Below are 15,212 nucleotides of genomic sequence, written 5' to 3' on the forward strand. Positions count from 1 at the left end.
CAATTTCTTTTAAAGCAGACGACGCAGTCTTTAAAAACGTCCAGTTAAAAATGAAAAATTACCTGCCTGGATATTATCTTCGTAGTTTGAGGAATAGGCCTCTTGTTGAAATTGACGCTGAAGAAATCAGTTCCACTATCCAGGTGTTTTTCTCTCTATTCTATAGACTATAGCAACATATTATTCAGAAACAGAATATGGAAAAAGTAACATCACAAAAATAATGAAACTCTGAGGAAAATTCAAAACAGAACGTCCTTAATCAAACAGCAAAATCAAAAGCTCAAACACATCAAACAAATGAATAGCAACTGTCACATTCCTGACTCGGAACAGGCATTTTCTTATGTAGAAAATGTTGAATTGAACCTGGTTTCACAGCTAGCTAAACCTCTCATTTGTATGACAGTTGCATTTGAGATCTACTGGGTTTTTTCACCATTTTTTTATACCATTTTTTGTACTTTAATTCTTTTAGATTTAGTAAATGAACACTTGTCTACTTTTATTTGCTTGATCCCATTGACTGAGTTAGCGAAAGTTTTCTCCCCCTGGTGGTCCTTGAAGAAAATCTGCTGGTCCTCACTATTAATCTATTGAAAAAATAATCAAATTGTGTCAGTCCTATGCAAAATTTTGGTGGTGAAATCCTGAGGACTGACACTTTTCTTGAACTCTGCATTGAGTTTGGTAATAAACCATGTTATTTTGCCTCCTGAAGGCCCTTAATCATAAAATATTTTAAGAGGGTGGTTATGGGTTATTTTTATACAATGACAATGTGTTTTGCCATTTCTATTTTACATGCAGCCGTGAAAAAGGTTCATTATTCACCGTGTTTTGTGAAATCGGTTAAAAGATCCATGTGCAAAACATATTTAATTGTTTGTTCATACTGACATGGCAATTTTATGTCACGTTCTTTTGTGCAGATACCACTCCCTTTTAGTCCCTCTCTTAAAAGAATGTTTCAAATTTTGTTCTGAAACCAATTTAGTAAAATTGGTGTATATGCCAATAATTGAATATTTTGGAAACAATGTATTTAAAAGCAGTTATAACTTAAAATAATCCAAGGAATTAACATATTAATGATATAATCAACTGTGTTTTGTATTATAGAATATGGTGTTTAAATATATACTATTTATATTTTAATTTTAATTTTTCAAAGTCATTATGTACAAATTACTAAAAGAAAACCAATTATTTCTTTCTTAAGGTGGCTCAGGGCCTATTAAAAGTTTCTATCAGAAGTGCCGTATTTTTTGTTATTTTATTCCTAACAGAAATTGAATCAAATTGGTAGAAAAAAAATAGGGGGTCACGGACCATTTAAGCTCAAAATTTTACTTTTAAACAGGTATGTAAAAGGGACCATTTTTCAATGAAATGATAGGGGAAATAGAGGTGTTGACATATTTTTATCGGATTATTAAAAAAACGTTCTATGACACATGGTCCAAAACTGTAATATAAAAAGCTAAAATATAGCTTCAAAGAACGAGCAAATAAAAAAGATAGGTCACCGATAAGGAAAAAAATATATTTTGCCTTAAAACCCAAATTTTGGCGGGAAAATGGGGGAAATGGGTGAAATGTCATTTTGAACCTTTAACAAATACGAATTATAACGAAAATATTCTATTATTCACATAACTACAATGATTTAACATTTCTAATCAATCCAAATTTTTAAAAAAATTATATCAAATTAACGACAAAAAATTATGCGCAGTCGAATAGTCCCGAGCCACCTTAAGCCCTTGCTGCATCATTGAAACAAATCTTCACTATATAAAATTGAGAATGGAAATGGGGAATGTGTCAAAGAGACAACAACCCGACCAAATAAAAAACAACAGCAGAAGGTCACCAATAGGTCTTCAATGTAGCGAGAAATTCCCGCACCTGGAGGCATCCTTCAGCTGGCCCCTAAACAAATATATACTAGTCCAGTGATAATGAATGCCATACTAATTTCCAAATTGTACACAAGAAACTGAAATTAAAAATAATACAAGACTAACAAAGGCCAGAGGCTCCTGACTTGGGACAGGCGCAAAAATGCGGCGGGGTTAAACATGTTTGTGAGATCTCAACCCTCCCCCTATACCTCTAACCAATGTAGAAAAGTAAATGCATAACAATGTTTTTATAAAAAAAATTGTAGAATACCCAGAGTTATTTCCCTTATGAAAATAAATTAATTTGGAATTTAAAAAAAACTAACATCCAACTTGAATTTTTTTATAATCCAAAATAAATAATTGCTATCAAAATTTCAGAAACTTTAAAATTTGAGAATATTATTCTAATCATGGTTTTACTTTTCACATTAGATATCTTTAGGCTGACAGAATAAAAAAAAGATGTTGTCTTTCATAGAGGAGTCAACAAAAAGTCATCCTCTAGTATATATATAGAAAACACTTTCAGTCTTTCATTTTTTGTTGTTGCATTTACAGCTTATTTTAAGATATTGGTTTTGCACATTGTTGAGGGAAAATACTCATCAAAGATACCATGATTATGATTTTGAGTGCCAGTATACATTTCGTCTCAAAAGACTTGTATCAAAAAAGTAAAAAGGACAGCTAAAGTATTTTGACAAAAAGCATTGAGCACCAATGAATTCATATATTATCATGTCTACTGCATTTCTTAGTTTTCACTATTGAATTCTGCATACAAAACCTTATGGAAAACTTGTATTTTGTTAAACAATTATATTTGTTGTTAATTTTTGCTCACAAAGTTCACCACTAAAAAAAAATATTATGTTTTAGCAGCTCTTTAAACATAATGTGTTAAAATTTTCCAGGTTCATCAATATGAAGTTCTAAAGACAAGAAAGAGAAAAAATCTTAAAGCCTTTGAAGAAATGAGCAAGTCAAATAGAATGGTCAACTATTTGGAAAACAAAAAAGTCAGACCAATTGAAGTACCTCTAGTCCAAGAGTTCATTAGAAATGCAATTGATGAAGAACAATGTGTTCCAGAAACAACAGAAAATGAAGAATTCAGCTTGACACAGACATTAAATAGTATTCCAGAATTAAGCAGTTCACCAAATTTTGGACAAGAACCCAGTTTTCATGACAAAGATTTCAATTTTCATGACAAAGAATTCAGTTTTCAGGACAAAGAACCCAGTATTCATGACAATGTGTCAAAATCTGGAATGTTTGATCCTGCACAACGAAATACTACCTCTTTTGATTTGCCCTTAGAATGTCCAAGAGTTCCGAAAATACAATCACCATGTGCATCAGTCAGTACACAAACTATTATTTACCAGGAACGTTATCCTGCAAATGAGTCACGTTTGCCAAAAGCTTTCAAAGCAAAACTGAAAAAGAACCTTATGAACTCTCTTTTGAAAAGTCCATGTTATAATTCTGCTAGACTTACAGGTTTAAGTTATAGCCAACCATCAACTCCAAAGACACCAATGTTTAGATCAGTTTTGTGTGCTACACCTAGAATGCAGAAACGGAGAAACTTTGGGTATATTTATTGTTTTAATATGTGAATTCTATAATTAATTCTTATGTTTACACCAGAAATTATTAGTGATAATGTATACCATGAAGAGCAAGGCACTGCAAAATGGTGTATTGTTGATAAAAGTGATTAATTATAGTGATCTTGAATAGCAAAGGAAATGATATGTTATAATCCAGAAATGTTCATAGGGAGAAGGGGGCACTGACTTCCTTAATAGAGGCCTGCTCCAGTCATGTCTTGGTGACTCCCTAAAGAATCAACAAAATTTTTCCCACAAAGAGGGAGAGGGGAAGGGCAGGGACCCTGGGCCTTCCCAAATTTCACCTCTGGAAATAAATGGAAGAAAAAAGCACTTAAAACTTGAGCAAAACTAAATTTATTAACTCCAACTTGCAAAGCAACTAGAAAACTGACATGTCAGCATGGGCCCTGCTTGTTAATTTATGTGTGAGGAAAAGAGAATGATACAGACATGTAGACCTTGCAAGGAACTTGTGTATATATATATACCAAATATAGTCATCATAATACACATACTAAGTGAGAAATCAAAGAAAAGTACATATTAATATTTGTTTTTAATCAATTGCAGAACAATCATGAATGAAAATGAGGTCAAGGATAATGTTAATATGACAAATGAAAATTTCATAACGTACGGCTTTTGTTTACCAGATATTTAGCATCCAGGTCCTTTTCCCTATAAAAAATGTAGCCTATACAGTCTGCACGGTTAGCCACTAGTCCGATGCCCCAGACTAGTAAAATTTCATTCGGACTAGTAAGTTTTTGCAAAACTTTGTTTGGATTAATAAGAAAAATGTCAGAATATTGGTCTTCGGACTAGGAGTTGAAAAAGTTTTTGGTGCAGACTGACTTATACAAAATAGTTTAGACAGCAAAAAAGTGTCAAATGACCCTGTTTGTCAACCAACATGGCCATCATGGCTAAAAGTAGATCATAGGGGTAAAATGCAGTTTTTGACTTAATATATCTCTGATACTAATTAAAGCAAAATATAACGGTTGAATTATTTAATGCATCAATTGTAAACATGAAAATAAGGACAGCAACACAGGCTCCTAGGAGCCTCTAGTTTTATCTTGCTTATATATATAGATGAAAGAAGATTTGGTATCAATGTCATTGAGACAACTCTCCATCCAAGTCATAATTTGTAAATAAAAACATATATGTATATCACAAACACTAAATTTAATTTCTATTTTCAGCACTCCATCATTGAGCCAGTATATTCCCTTTACTCCTATGTTACATGAAGCTGTGAAGCTGCTAGACAGCATTCCAGAAAGATTTGAGGAGAATGTTGACCTGTTGAATATCATAGGTATAGGGCTTAGCTATGCATATAAAAACATTTATTAAGGTAGTACCAAACACCTTCACTAAAATCAATTTGACTCTTAATTTTCATAAAATTTTGACAAAATGTTTACTTTAGACAATATGACAAAAATGTAAAAATTTCAAGAAACTTGAACAACACACTTTATTGGAAAATTTTCGTTGGAAAAATAGCAGTTAGTTATCTCCAGGGATCTCCAAGGATGAAAATTGAACGATGGAGGAACTTTCACCATTACAAACCGTGTCTACGTTGTACCGTGTAGCGCGATTGGAAGTATTTTATTACACCATACAAGGAATGATGTACATGCTAATTCATTGCTTATTTAAATTATATTTATTTGAATTTTCATTATAGAATTAGAAGTATCAATATTTTCATTTATTGTCGTTTTTAACCATTCAAATGCCAAGTCTTCATGGTCCCCCCTTAGTAGAAAATGACCAAAAGCTGTCATGAAGGTCCCCATGTAGATTTCTTGTATATTTGGTTATTGTTATGGGGGTTAAAAATCATATGATGTGGAGCTAATTTTTCATGGACACTGTCAAATTCAGAACCCATTACCGGTATGGCTGATTTGCAGCAACAACAAACCAATTCGTACGGGTTATGTAAAAGGTAAAAGAGATTTGTAAAGCAAACGTTGACAAATGAAAAGGTTTTTAATGACTTTATCTGGCAAATTGATGCTGTGCAACATGTATCTTTCGAGTCTGAATAGAAACCGGAAACACGGATGTATCAATTTGATTGTAATATACGAAATGAATTCGGAATTACGATACGATATTTCTTTACAGGAAATATTTAAAGTTTTTACTTTTAAACTTTTAAAGTAATTCTAAATTATCGTTACAGCAGTACTCGAGTTATTTGTGATGAAATAATATTTACTGTTTTGCGTCTTATTTTGTACTTCTTTAAAAAGGGGGATGCTGATTGCGTAAGTCAAAACAAAGCACGTGTTCGACTTGTTAAACTGTTTTCTTTGTAACTGGATTATTAATTAATTTATTTAATCTAAATTATCATAATCATTTGCTAAAACTTAGTTGATTATTTCGACAAATGAATCGTTTATCCTCAGATAGTATTCTCGTGTCTGGTTTGTTGATCTACCTGTACAAGCTCAGGTACAAGTGATTAGCGATCTTAATCCGTATATTCCTCAGGCGTTAGAACTGTATTGGATTATAACATAACCAGGTGCTCCGCAGGGCGCAGCTTTATACGACCGCAGAGGTCGAACCCTGAACAGTTGGGGCAAGTATGGACAAAACATTCAAGCGTGATACAGCTCTGAATTTGGATTGTGATCAAATTTTTGACATTACATGGGTTTTTTTTACACAAAACAAATGTCAAGATTTTACAAATCAATTAAAGATTTCTTCTTCAAACTTTTTAAATCTAAAATTAAATAGTTGACACAGCATAGGTTTCTGACACAGAATGAATGTGGTCTAATGAACTTAAAAGGTTTTTTTTGCCTTTGAGCAATTCACTATGCTGTTGAATATTAATCCTCTCAAAAAAATGTTTGAAGAAATTTTCTTTTTATTTATGAAATCTGAAATGAGAAAAATTTAAACCCCCCCCCCCCTTTTTTTCACATCCCTGTTTCCCTTTTTCCAAAACTGATATCAATTCAAATTTCTAATGGAGTTTGCAAAAATAACTACTCTTTTAAATACATCATAAAATATTAAAATGTAAAATAAAGTGCTTGTTATCACTGAATGGTAAAGATTAGTTGGTAGTAAAAGTGAATATACATTGTTTATTGTATAAAACAATAAAAAAAAACTTCATCAGCAACATTTTTTATTGGCAAATTTCCAATGAAGTTATTTACATAAAGTTATTGGCAAATAAAAATAGAAAATGACATCATAGTCATGTCTGGCAAATGTCCAACATACATTATCTAAAAACATTTTAGATAAGATAAGGAAAAAAAGCATCAGCAACATTTTATACTGGCAAATTTCCAATGAAGTTATTTACATAAAGTTATTGGCAAATAAAAATAGAAAATGACATCATAGTCATGTCTGGCAAATTTCCAACATATATTATCAACTACTATTCTATACAAAGAAAGATAACTCCAATTGAAAATTAATTAGATATTTCTTGCTATTGTGCAATACTGTGCAATTGAAAATTTCTTGCTATTGCACAATACTTGATATGGAATCCTGATTTGGATCAACTTGAAAACTGGGCCCATAATCAAAAATCAAAGTACATATTTAGATAAAGCATATCAAATAAGCCCAAGAATTTAATTTTTGTTAAAATCAAACTTAGTTTAATTTTGGACCCTTTGGACCTTAATGTAGACCAATTTGAAAACTGGACCAAAAATTAAGAATCTACATACACAGTTAGATTTGGAATATCAAAGAACCCATTTATTCAATTTTTGATGAAATCAAACAAAGTTTAATTTTGGACCCCCATTTGGACCAACTTGAAAACTAGGCCAATAATTAAAAATCTAAGTACATTTTTAAATTCAGCATATCAAAGAACCCCAAGGATTCAATTTTTGTTAAAATCAAACTAAGTTCAATTTTGGACCCTTTGGACCTTAATGTAGACCAATTTGAAAACGGGACCAAAAATTAAGAATCTACATACATAGTTAGATTCGGCATATCAAAGAACCCCAATTATTTAATTTTAGATGAAATCACACAAAGTTCAATTTTGGACCCTTTGGGCCCCTTATTCCTAAACTGTTAGGACCAAAACTCCCAAAATCAAACCCAACCTTGCTATTGTGGTCATAAACCTTGTGTTAAAATTTCATTGATTTCTATTCACTTATACTAAAGTTATTGTGCGAAAACCAAAAATAATGCTTATTTGGGCCACTTTTTGGCCCCTAATTCATAAACTTTTGTGACCTCAACTCCAAAAATCAATCCCAACCTTCCTTTTGTGGTCATAAACCTTGTGTTAAAATTTCATTGATTTCTATTTACTTGTACTAAAGTTATTGTGCGAAAACCAAGAATAATGCTTATTTGGGCCCTTTTTTGGCCCTTTATTCCTAAACTGTTGGAACCAAAACTCCCAAAATCAATCCCAACCTTTCTTTTGTGGTCATAAACCTTGTGTCAAAATTTCATAGATTTCTATACACTTAAACTTAAGTTATAGTGCGAAAACCAAGAAAATGCTTATTTGGGCCCTTTTTGGCCCCTAATTCCTAAAATGTTGGGACCAAAACTCCCAAAATCAATACCAACCTTCCTTTTGTGGTCATAAACCTTGTGTTAAAATTTCATAGATTTCCATTCACTTTTACTAAAGTTAGAGTGCGAAAACTAAAAGTATTCGGACGCCGGACGACGACGACGACGCCGACGCCAACGTGATAGCAATATACGACGAAAAATTTTTCAAATTTTGCGGTCGTATAAAAAGCCTAAGGGTTATGCAATTACATGCATTTGATTATACTTGATAAAAAAAAATGGCGTCGGGCTACAAAAAAAGATGAAGTTTTGAACGATGGCGGAAGACATTTAACGATGGCGCAAGACAATTTAACGATGGCGCGAGTCATTTGACGATGGCGCATGACATTTGAACGATGGCGGGGCGCCATCGTTAAACAGGCCATGGAGATCCCTGTATCTCCTTATAGTGTTATATACCATCTCAATTAACTGCCAAATTTATAAAACATAAGAGATTCTCATCTTAACAGAAAAAAAACCAGCCTTAATACAAGGAAGAGAAATAATCAGTATAGTTGATTAAATAAAATCTCTGAACTTTGAACTTCTAAGGAAAAAATCAGAATTACTGTTTCAATCTGTTTGCATTTATTCTAGTTTTTGTTTCCTTGTATCTCCTATTATTTTGGTGTCTCATTTAAAAATTAAAAAAAAAAATGTTAAAACTACGATTTACATAAAAAAAATGTTCAACTATGATTTACCAAAAAAGTTTTCATGTCAATATTTTTTTATTTTTTTTTGTATTTCTAAACAGAAAATAGATTTTAAAACAGGATTACAGCAATCATTTCATTTAAGCATACTATTACTATAAATTACTTCATAAAATTGAAAAATTTATCCAATACTAATTGCAGATGACGATACTAAACCAGTTGAAATGGTGGATAAAGAAATTGATATGTACAATGAAGTCAACGATGCCAACGTTGCTGATTATGTACTTAATATTGTAAATGACTACCCCATCCAGGAATATAGAGAAATGTTTCAAAAGGTAAAGTTGAGCTACTCTAAGTTACATGAATAGGTCTTTCTCATCAAATCTTGATTTAATTCAGACTTTCACAAACATATATACTATGAATAAATTTATTTTCTTGGCTACTAATTTTCGTGGATTGAGTAAAATTGCATTTTCTTGGATATTTGATTTTGTGGTTTATCTGAAGTCTGCATACATTCTTATAGAAAATTTGCAATTTGTTGTACAGTGAAATTCGAAGCTCACTGACAACCACAAAAACCACAAAAAAATTGGAATCCAACAAATAATAATGAACCTACAGTTTCAGAATAGTTACCTCCCTTGGAATATGATTGTATAGGACATATGTAACATATTTTTAGCCACAAACTTTCAAAACAGATTTAAACTTTGATGAATAAATGATTTATAAAGATGTAACACCATCATCGAAAAATACATTTTTATCACCTAAATGTAATATCTTTGGTTAGCTATCTTGCTAGCTGAACTATGTAGTCATTATTAGATTAGGTAAACTAACCTCCTTTAAGAGTAGACTAGTCCGCCAGACCAATCTATCTGTCTATAGGACTAGACTACTTCGAAAGGAGGGTAGTATACCTTTCCTAATAATGACTTCACAGTTCAGCTAGCAAACAAGCTAACCAAAGATATTAGATATACGCACACACTATGTAAAATAATTCAAACAAGAAAACTGACAGCCTAATTAATGTACAAAATAATGAATGAAAAACAAATATCTAACACAGCAACGACTGACAACTACTAAATAACAAGCTCTCAACTTGGGACAGGCACATACAGAATGAATTTATAATTCTTAGAATGTTGAAATCGTTAACTAACCTAGGTTTATTCAATTCATAATGCTGTATTTCTTCTTTGAAGGAATGATGACTCAAAGTCTACAAAAGTCATACTCTGTGGTAAGTAATACATTTATGCTGAAATCTAATTTCTAGGTACCCAAAGTAGAGTTCAAAAAAAGAAAATGCCAGAGAGCAAAACCAATCTTTTTTGAGGAATCTGAGGCATTCAAAGAAAAAAAACGTGAAAGAGACCGGGAAAGAAGGAAGAAAAAGAAGCAGATGTTTGAAAGAAAGTCACCTCTTGGAACTCGACGGGTAAAAATCTGACAGCAGTTTGCTGACATACATAAGGAAGAACTGTAATCTTAAGGGGAAAACAAGACAACTTGTCCTAGTTAACACACCACTATGGTCACCCTAAACACATTTACTGATATTATTTAATACATCAGCCTGCCTTGATTTCAATTCTTTGATATGGACCCATGTCCCCTAAAATCATATTATTAATTCATCAAATAAATGTTATCAATCTGTATGGATTGTGAAGACCAAAGCAGTTATTTAATCAGAAGTTAAATGTAATATCATGATAGGCATATACCCCATCTTGTAACTTGTTATATTAGAACACTGAGATATGTTTCATCAGACCAAAAATTGCTCGCATGTTACCATGTATCGCAGTCAAGCTGCTGTCACAACAATAATTTGGTAAAAAAATTTAACATCATCAGGAACTTCTTAATTTACAAATTATGCTAAAAAGATACAATAACGCAGTACATTTGTTTTTAAATGTTAAAATTGATATAAAAAAATAGTAAAAATTCAAGAACTCAGCAATAATGTGAATTTTTCTCCAGAAAGTAAGTGACTTACTCAACAGATCAAGGACTTTTATCTGGTGAGGCTTAAATGTTCATTTTGTAGAATTAATAGAACTTTGCTTACATTACAGAGGATTCAATATTATTTGTGGGGTAACAATTTTTAGGGAATTTGTTGTTGAAAATTGCATTGAAGATTTTTATGTTAAATTAAGCATACATTTTCCATAGGCTTTGACAAAACAAAGAAATTAAATAACCAGGAAAATACATTTTCCTCATTCCCAAGAAACTAGTATTAACAAAAATAGATGAATCTAAAGCAAGCTAAAATCTTGAAAATATTTTCTCCAAAATTTGTTTGAAGGAGCAAAAATCTATAAGTTGGGGTTTTATGTGGCTTAATTTAGTATATAAAAATGATGCATTATAAAATATTCTTTTTACAGAGTAATCGGAAGCTGAGACCTCCACCAAGGGTATAGGTAGCTGCAAGAAGGATATGTCATTCTTTATAAAAGGACTGAAGATCAGATCAGGAGATAGTACTACAAGAGGTGTTGTTGTTCCTATGGTTTAAAGAACAGCGATATTGATTTATTTTGGTATCAAAGAGACTGAAATCAAGTACACTTTAAACTAAAAGTGATCGAAATACTTATAATGTAGAGAGAGATTTGTAAGATGGAACTTGTATAATATTTTTTTCAGACTTCAAATGATTGCTTCATTTCAATTAATAATACATTTTTTTTTTATTGATTACTTGTACAAGTTTAAGTTGGAAGGAGATTGATATTTTTTTATATATTTTTGTATTATTTTGCATCTCAGAAATGTCTATTAAAAATATTTCAAATATGTTATTGCAGAGGAAAATATTATTATTCACAGGGGCGTAGCTAAAATGAAAACATGTGCAAGCAAGCACCCTTTTATGCAGAAAAATGGTTTTTTTTTGGTTTTCGGTCATAGGACGGTTAAAAGAGGAGCTATATGTAGATAGGACTTATAACAAATTTATGAATCTAAAACTATCAATAAATCTTCTGAATAGAGTAAAACATAAGCAACACATATTTGTGATACAGAATTTACTCCAAATTTTCCAAAATCTGCTCTTTGGGTCTAGGCAGAAACAAACTTCTCTATTACTTTGTCAATATTCACACTGAAATCCCGATGAATATGCAGTAATGCTTGTAACTGTCGTTGTTCATTGTTGATTATACATTTATTTTCAACATACGTAGTACACTGATAGATCTCCATGGTCGCACTAGCGAGATGTTATAAACCAGTGTACGTGTTCGGCATCATGTGACCTCCCAATTGAATTCGTCAAAATTACATGCCAGGTCAGTTTCGTATGTCTCAATGTTGAGATTTGTTCGTTTGTGATATTTCCTACAATAGATGAAGCAGATACAGCGCAAAAAAGCAATTTTCTGATAATACTAGACGGGACACCACTCTCAAGTTCCCTTATCATATGGTCTATGAACACAAAAAAATAATGAGTCTTTCCAATACTGTTTTGGCATGTTTGCAGGGTGATTGGCTCCGGTAGTCTGCATGTCGATCACATCGCCTAGGCATATTTTCAACGATATCAAAGGGTTCTGATAATTCTAATGTGGATTGGTACATCTCATTCCAAACTGATGAACCATACTGTAAAATGTTCTCCAAAACTACATGTCTTAGACCTGAGTATTACAAATTCAAATCAAGTTACTGAGTATCTGATTTTGTCATAATCTCCAATAAAACTTTTATTTTGAAGCCAAATGCCGTTATTTAATGATATTTCATCAATTAAAAAAGTGACAACATAGTTGTTTCCTTTAACATTCAATTTATAAATTTTTATTTTGCCATTTTTTTTTTTTGCATGCCAAATCGATGTGCATGCAACTGCGTGTTAGCGTATAGGGAGCTACACACCTGATTCATGTTCTACCATTTTTTTCAAGTGAAAGTGATTGAAGCATTTTTGTAGAATAATTGATGATGTCTAATTTTTCCTAGGGATTTCAAATGATTTTCAAGCATTTTCAATGCTTTGTAAAAAACGATTCTGCAAAAATGTTCTTTTGACTAGATGTCAAGCAAATAATTGGTACAAGTTCTTCCTAGAAATTATCTTGTGATAATTTATGACAATAATGTCTTTCACATGTACAACAAGAGTGCATAAAATGATGTCTCACCTTCTTTACTGTCCAATGGTTTTATGTTGAAAGTCTGAACCATGAAAATGAGGTCAAGTCAGATGATCCCTGCCAAACAGACATGTACACCTTAAATCATTCCATGCACCAAATATAGTTGACTTATTTATCGGAGTACATGTATCAAAAAAGCTGACCAGAACACAATAAACAGCTGCGCCATGAGCGCATGATACGCCCGACGTCTTATGTGGAAGTCTTATGCAATAATCATAAATAGTTTATGACAAAGTTTTAAGCAATAACCATATATTGTTTTAGAGACACGGCGGGACATGTGAAACCCCCCACCCTGTTTTTTTTTACAAAAACTAAATGTTACCAAAGAAAATTTTGAATCAAAACCAAAAAGTATACAGATCTTTAGATTAATATATCAAAGAAGTGTGTAAAGTTTTAAGCAATAATCATAACTTATTTTTGAGATACGGCGCAACATGTAAAAAACCTTCCCCTGTTTTACAAAATACTCAATAACTCAAAAATAGAATTTTGAATAATCACCAAAAAGTATACAGATCTTTAGATTAATAGAACAAAGAAGTGTGTAAAGTTTTAAGCAATAATCATAAATCGTTTTTGAGATACGGCGCGACATGTAAAAAAAACTCCCCCTTTTTTACAAAATACTAATAACTCAAAAATGAAATTTTGAATCATCACCAAAAAGTATACAGATATTGAGATTAATATAACAAAGACATGTGTAAAGTTTTAAGCAATAATCATAAATAGTTTTTGAGATATGGCGCGACATGTAAAAAAACCCTCCCCCTTTTTTACAAAATACTCAATAACTCAAAAATGAAATTTTGAATCATCACCAAAAAGTATACAGATATTGAGATTAATATAACTAAGAAGTGTTTAAAGTTTTAAGTCATAATCAAGAATCGTTTTTGAGATACAGTGCGACATGTGAAAAAAACACACCCCTGTTTTAGTTATAAAGTGCCGTAACTCAAAAAGTTTAAATCTTATTTTCACCAAAAAGTATACAGATCATTTGACTATCATAACAAACAACAATATTAAGTTTCATGAAATTTGGATAATTCGTTCTCAAGTTACGGTGCGACATGTTTACACCGGACAGACGGACGGACAGACAGACGGACGGACGGACACCGGACATTTGTATACCATAATACGTCCCGTCAAAATTTTGACGGGCGTATAAAAACTTAACATTGAGGAATGAACCTTGAAAACAAGGTCAAGGTCAGATGACACTTGCCGGACTGACATGTACTCTGAATCATTCTCCACAATATATATAATTGACCTACTGGTAGTATCTTTCAAGTAAATTAATTGCTGAACCAAGATCAGGTGAAGCCTGTCTGACATGTTAATGTTACAAGGAACCCATATACCAAATATAGTTATCCTATTTAGGAACCCATATACCAAATATATTTATCCTATTAGGAACCCATATACCAAATATATTTATCCTATTAGGAACCCATATACCAAATATATTTATCCTATTAGGAACCCATATACCAAATATATTTATCCTAATAGAACTTATCACTCAGTTAGTAAAATTGTATAAGATACTGTGAAAAAAAATCAAACAAGTGTTATTTGTTACAAGTTTCCTTTTTTAGACACAAGTTTTCTCATTACGTCAATGTCATTCAGACTCTCTCTTGAATTTACATATGAAACGAAATAAGATCAGATAGCTCCTAAAATTTGACCAATGGAAAATCGAGATACATAAAGAGGAGTGTGAAGATACCTTTTACTGCATGTGAGACATTTATTTTCAATTTGGCCTTGGTAAACGAATTAATTACGATTGACATACTTGGGTACGATTGTTATGGATGATTCTGACAACAAAATTAGGTGTGTTATACATCATTGTGAAGGTGAATCAATTAAGATTTACGACATATCTAGTTTTAGTGGGGTTGACAGTCGAGAAATCAGCATACAATGGAATTTTGCCACCGGCTGATATTTTTCTAAAATGTGAGTTGAGTACCTTGTGTTAATTTAATAAGGTATAAAGGAAATATTTTTTCTGAGACAAGTGCCTGTGGTTTGATTGCCAATAAGACAGCAACTCTCCACCAGAGGGTGCATTGAATGACTTTTAAATAGTCATCAGATGACTTTTAAAGCAATCAGTCTAATAATAGCTAGCATAATATTTTATTTATGTACTTTATATCTATATATATAATTCTT

At 31.8% G+C, this 15,212-nt stretch overlaps 1 protein-coding gene across 2 annotated transcripts; it reads left to right on the forward strand.

Moving 5' to 3' along the window:
• The first annotated feature begins 18 nt into the window (after positions 1 to 18).
• Positions 19 to 11,634, forward strand: LOC143066593 (uncharacterized). 2 transcript variants are annotated; one of them, XM_076239466.1, is made up of 6 exons: positions 19 to 143; positions 2,825 to 3,510; positions 4,744 to 4,859; positions 8,998 to 9,137; positions 10,023 to 10,060; positions 11,223 to 11,634. In XM_076239466.1, the coding sequence occupies exons 1-5, from the start codon at positions 51 to 53 to the stop codon at positions 10,026 to 10,028; spliced, it is 1,041 nt and encodes a 346-aa protein (XP_076095581.1). In that variant the 5' UTR covers positions 19 to 50; the 3' UTR covers positions 10,029 to 10,060; positions 11,223 to 11,634. The 2 variants fall into 2 exon arrangements, with proteins under 2 accessions (XP_076095581.1, XP_076095580.1); XM_076239465.1 differs by lacking the exon at positions 10,023 to 10,060 and adding an exon at positions 10,097 to 10,258.
• The last annotated feature ends 3,578 nt before the right edge of the window (positions 11,635 to 15,212 follow it).

Source organism: Mytilus galloprovincialis, chromosome 3, assembly GCF_965363235.1.
Source record: "Mytilus galloprovincialis chromosome 3, xbMytGall1.hap1.1, whole genome shotgun sequence".
Lineage (NCBI taxonomy): Eukaryota > Metazoa > Mollusca > Bivalvia > Mytilida > Mytilidae > Mytilus > Mytilus galloprovincialis.

What these genes read in the sequence shown, in the direction of transcription:
- LOC143066593 (XM_076239465.1), top strand. Translation starts at nt 51, where the DNA reads ATGAAAAATTACCTGCCTGGATATTATCTTCGTAGTTTGAGGAATAGG. An exon ending in AAATCAGTTCCACTATCCAG is followed by an intron (nt 144 to 2,824) that starts GTGTTTTTCTCT and finishes AAAATTTTCCAG; the next exon opens with GTTCATCAATATGAAGTTCT. An exon ending in CACCTCTTGGAACTCGACGG is followed by an intron (nt 10,259 to 11,222) that starts GTAAAAATCTGA and finishes TTCTTTTTACAG; the next exon opens with AGTAATCGGAAGCTGAGACC.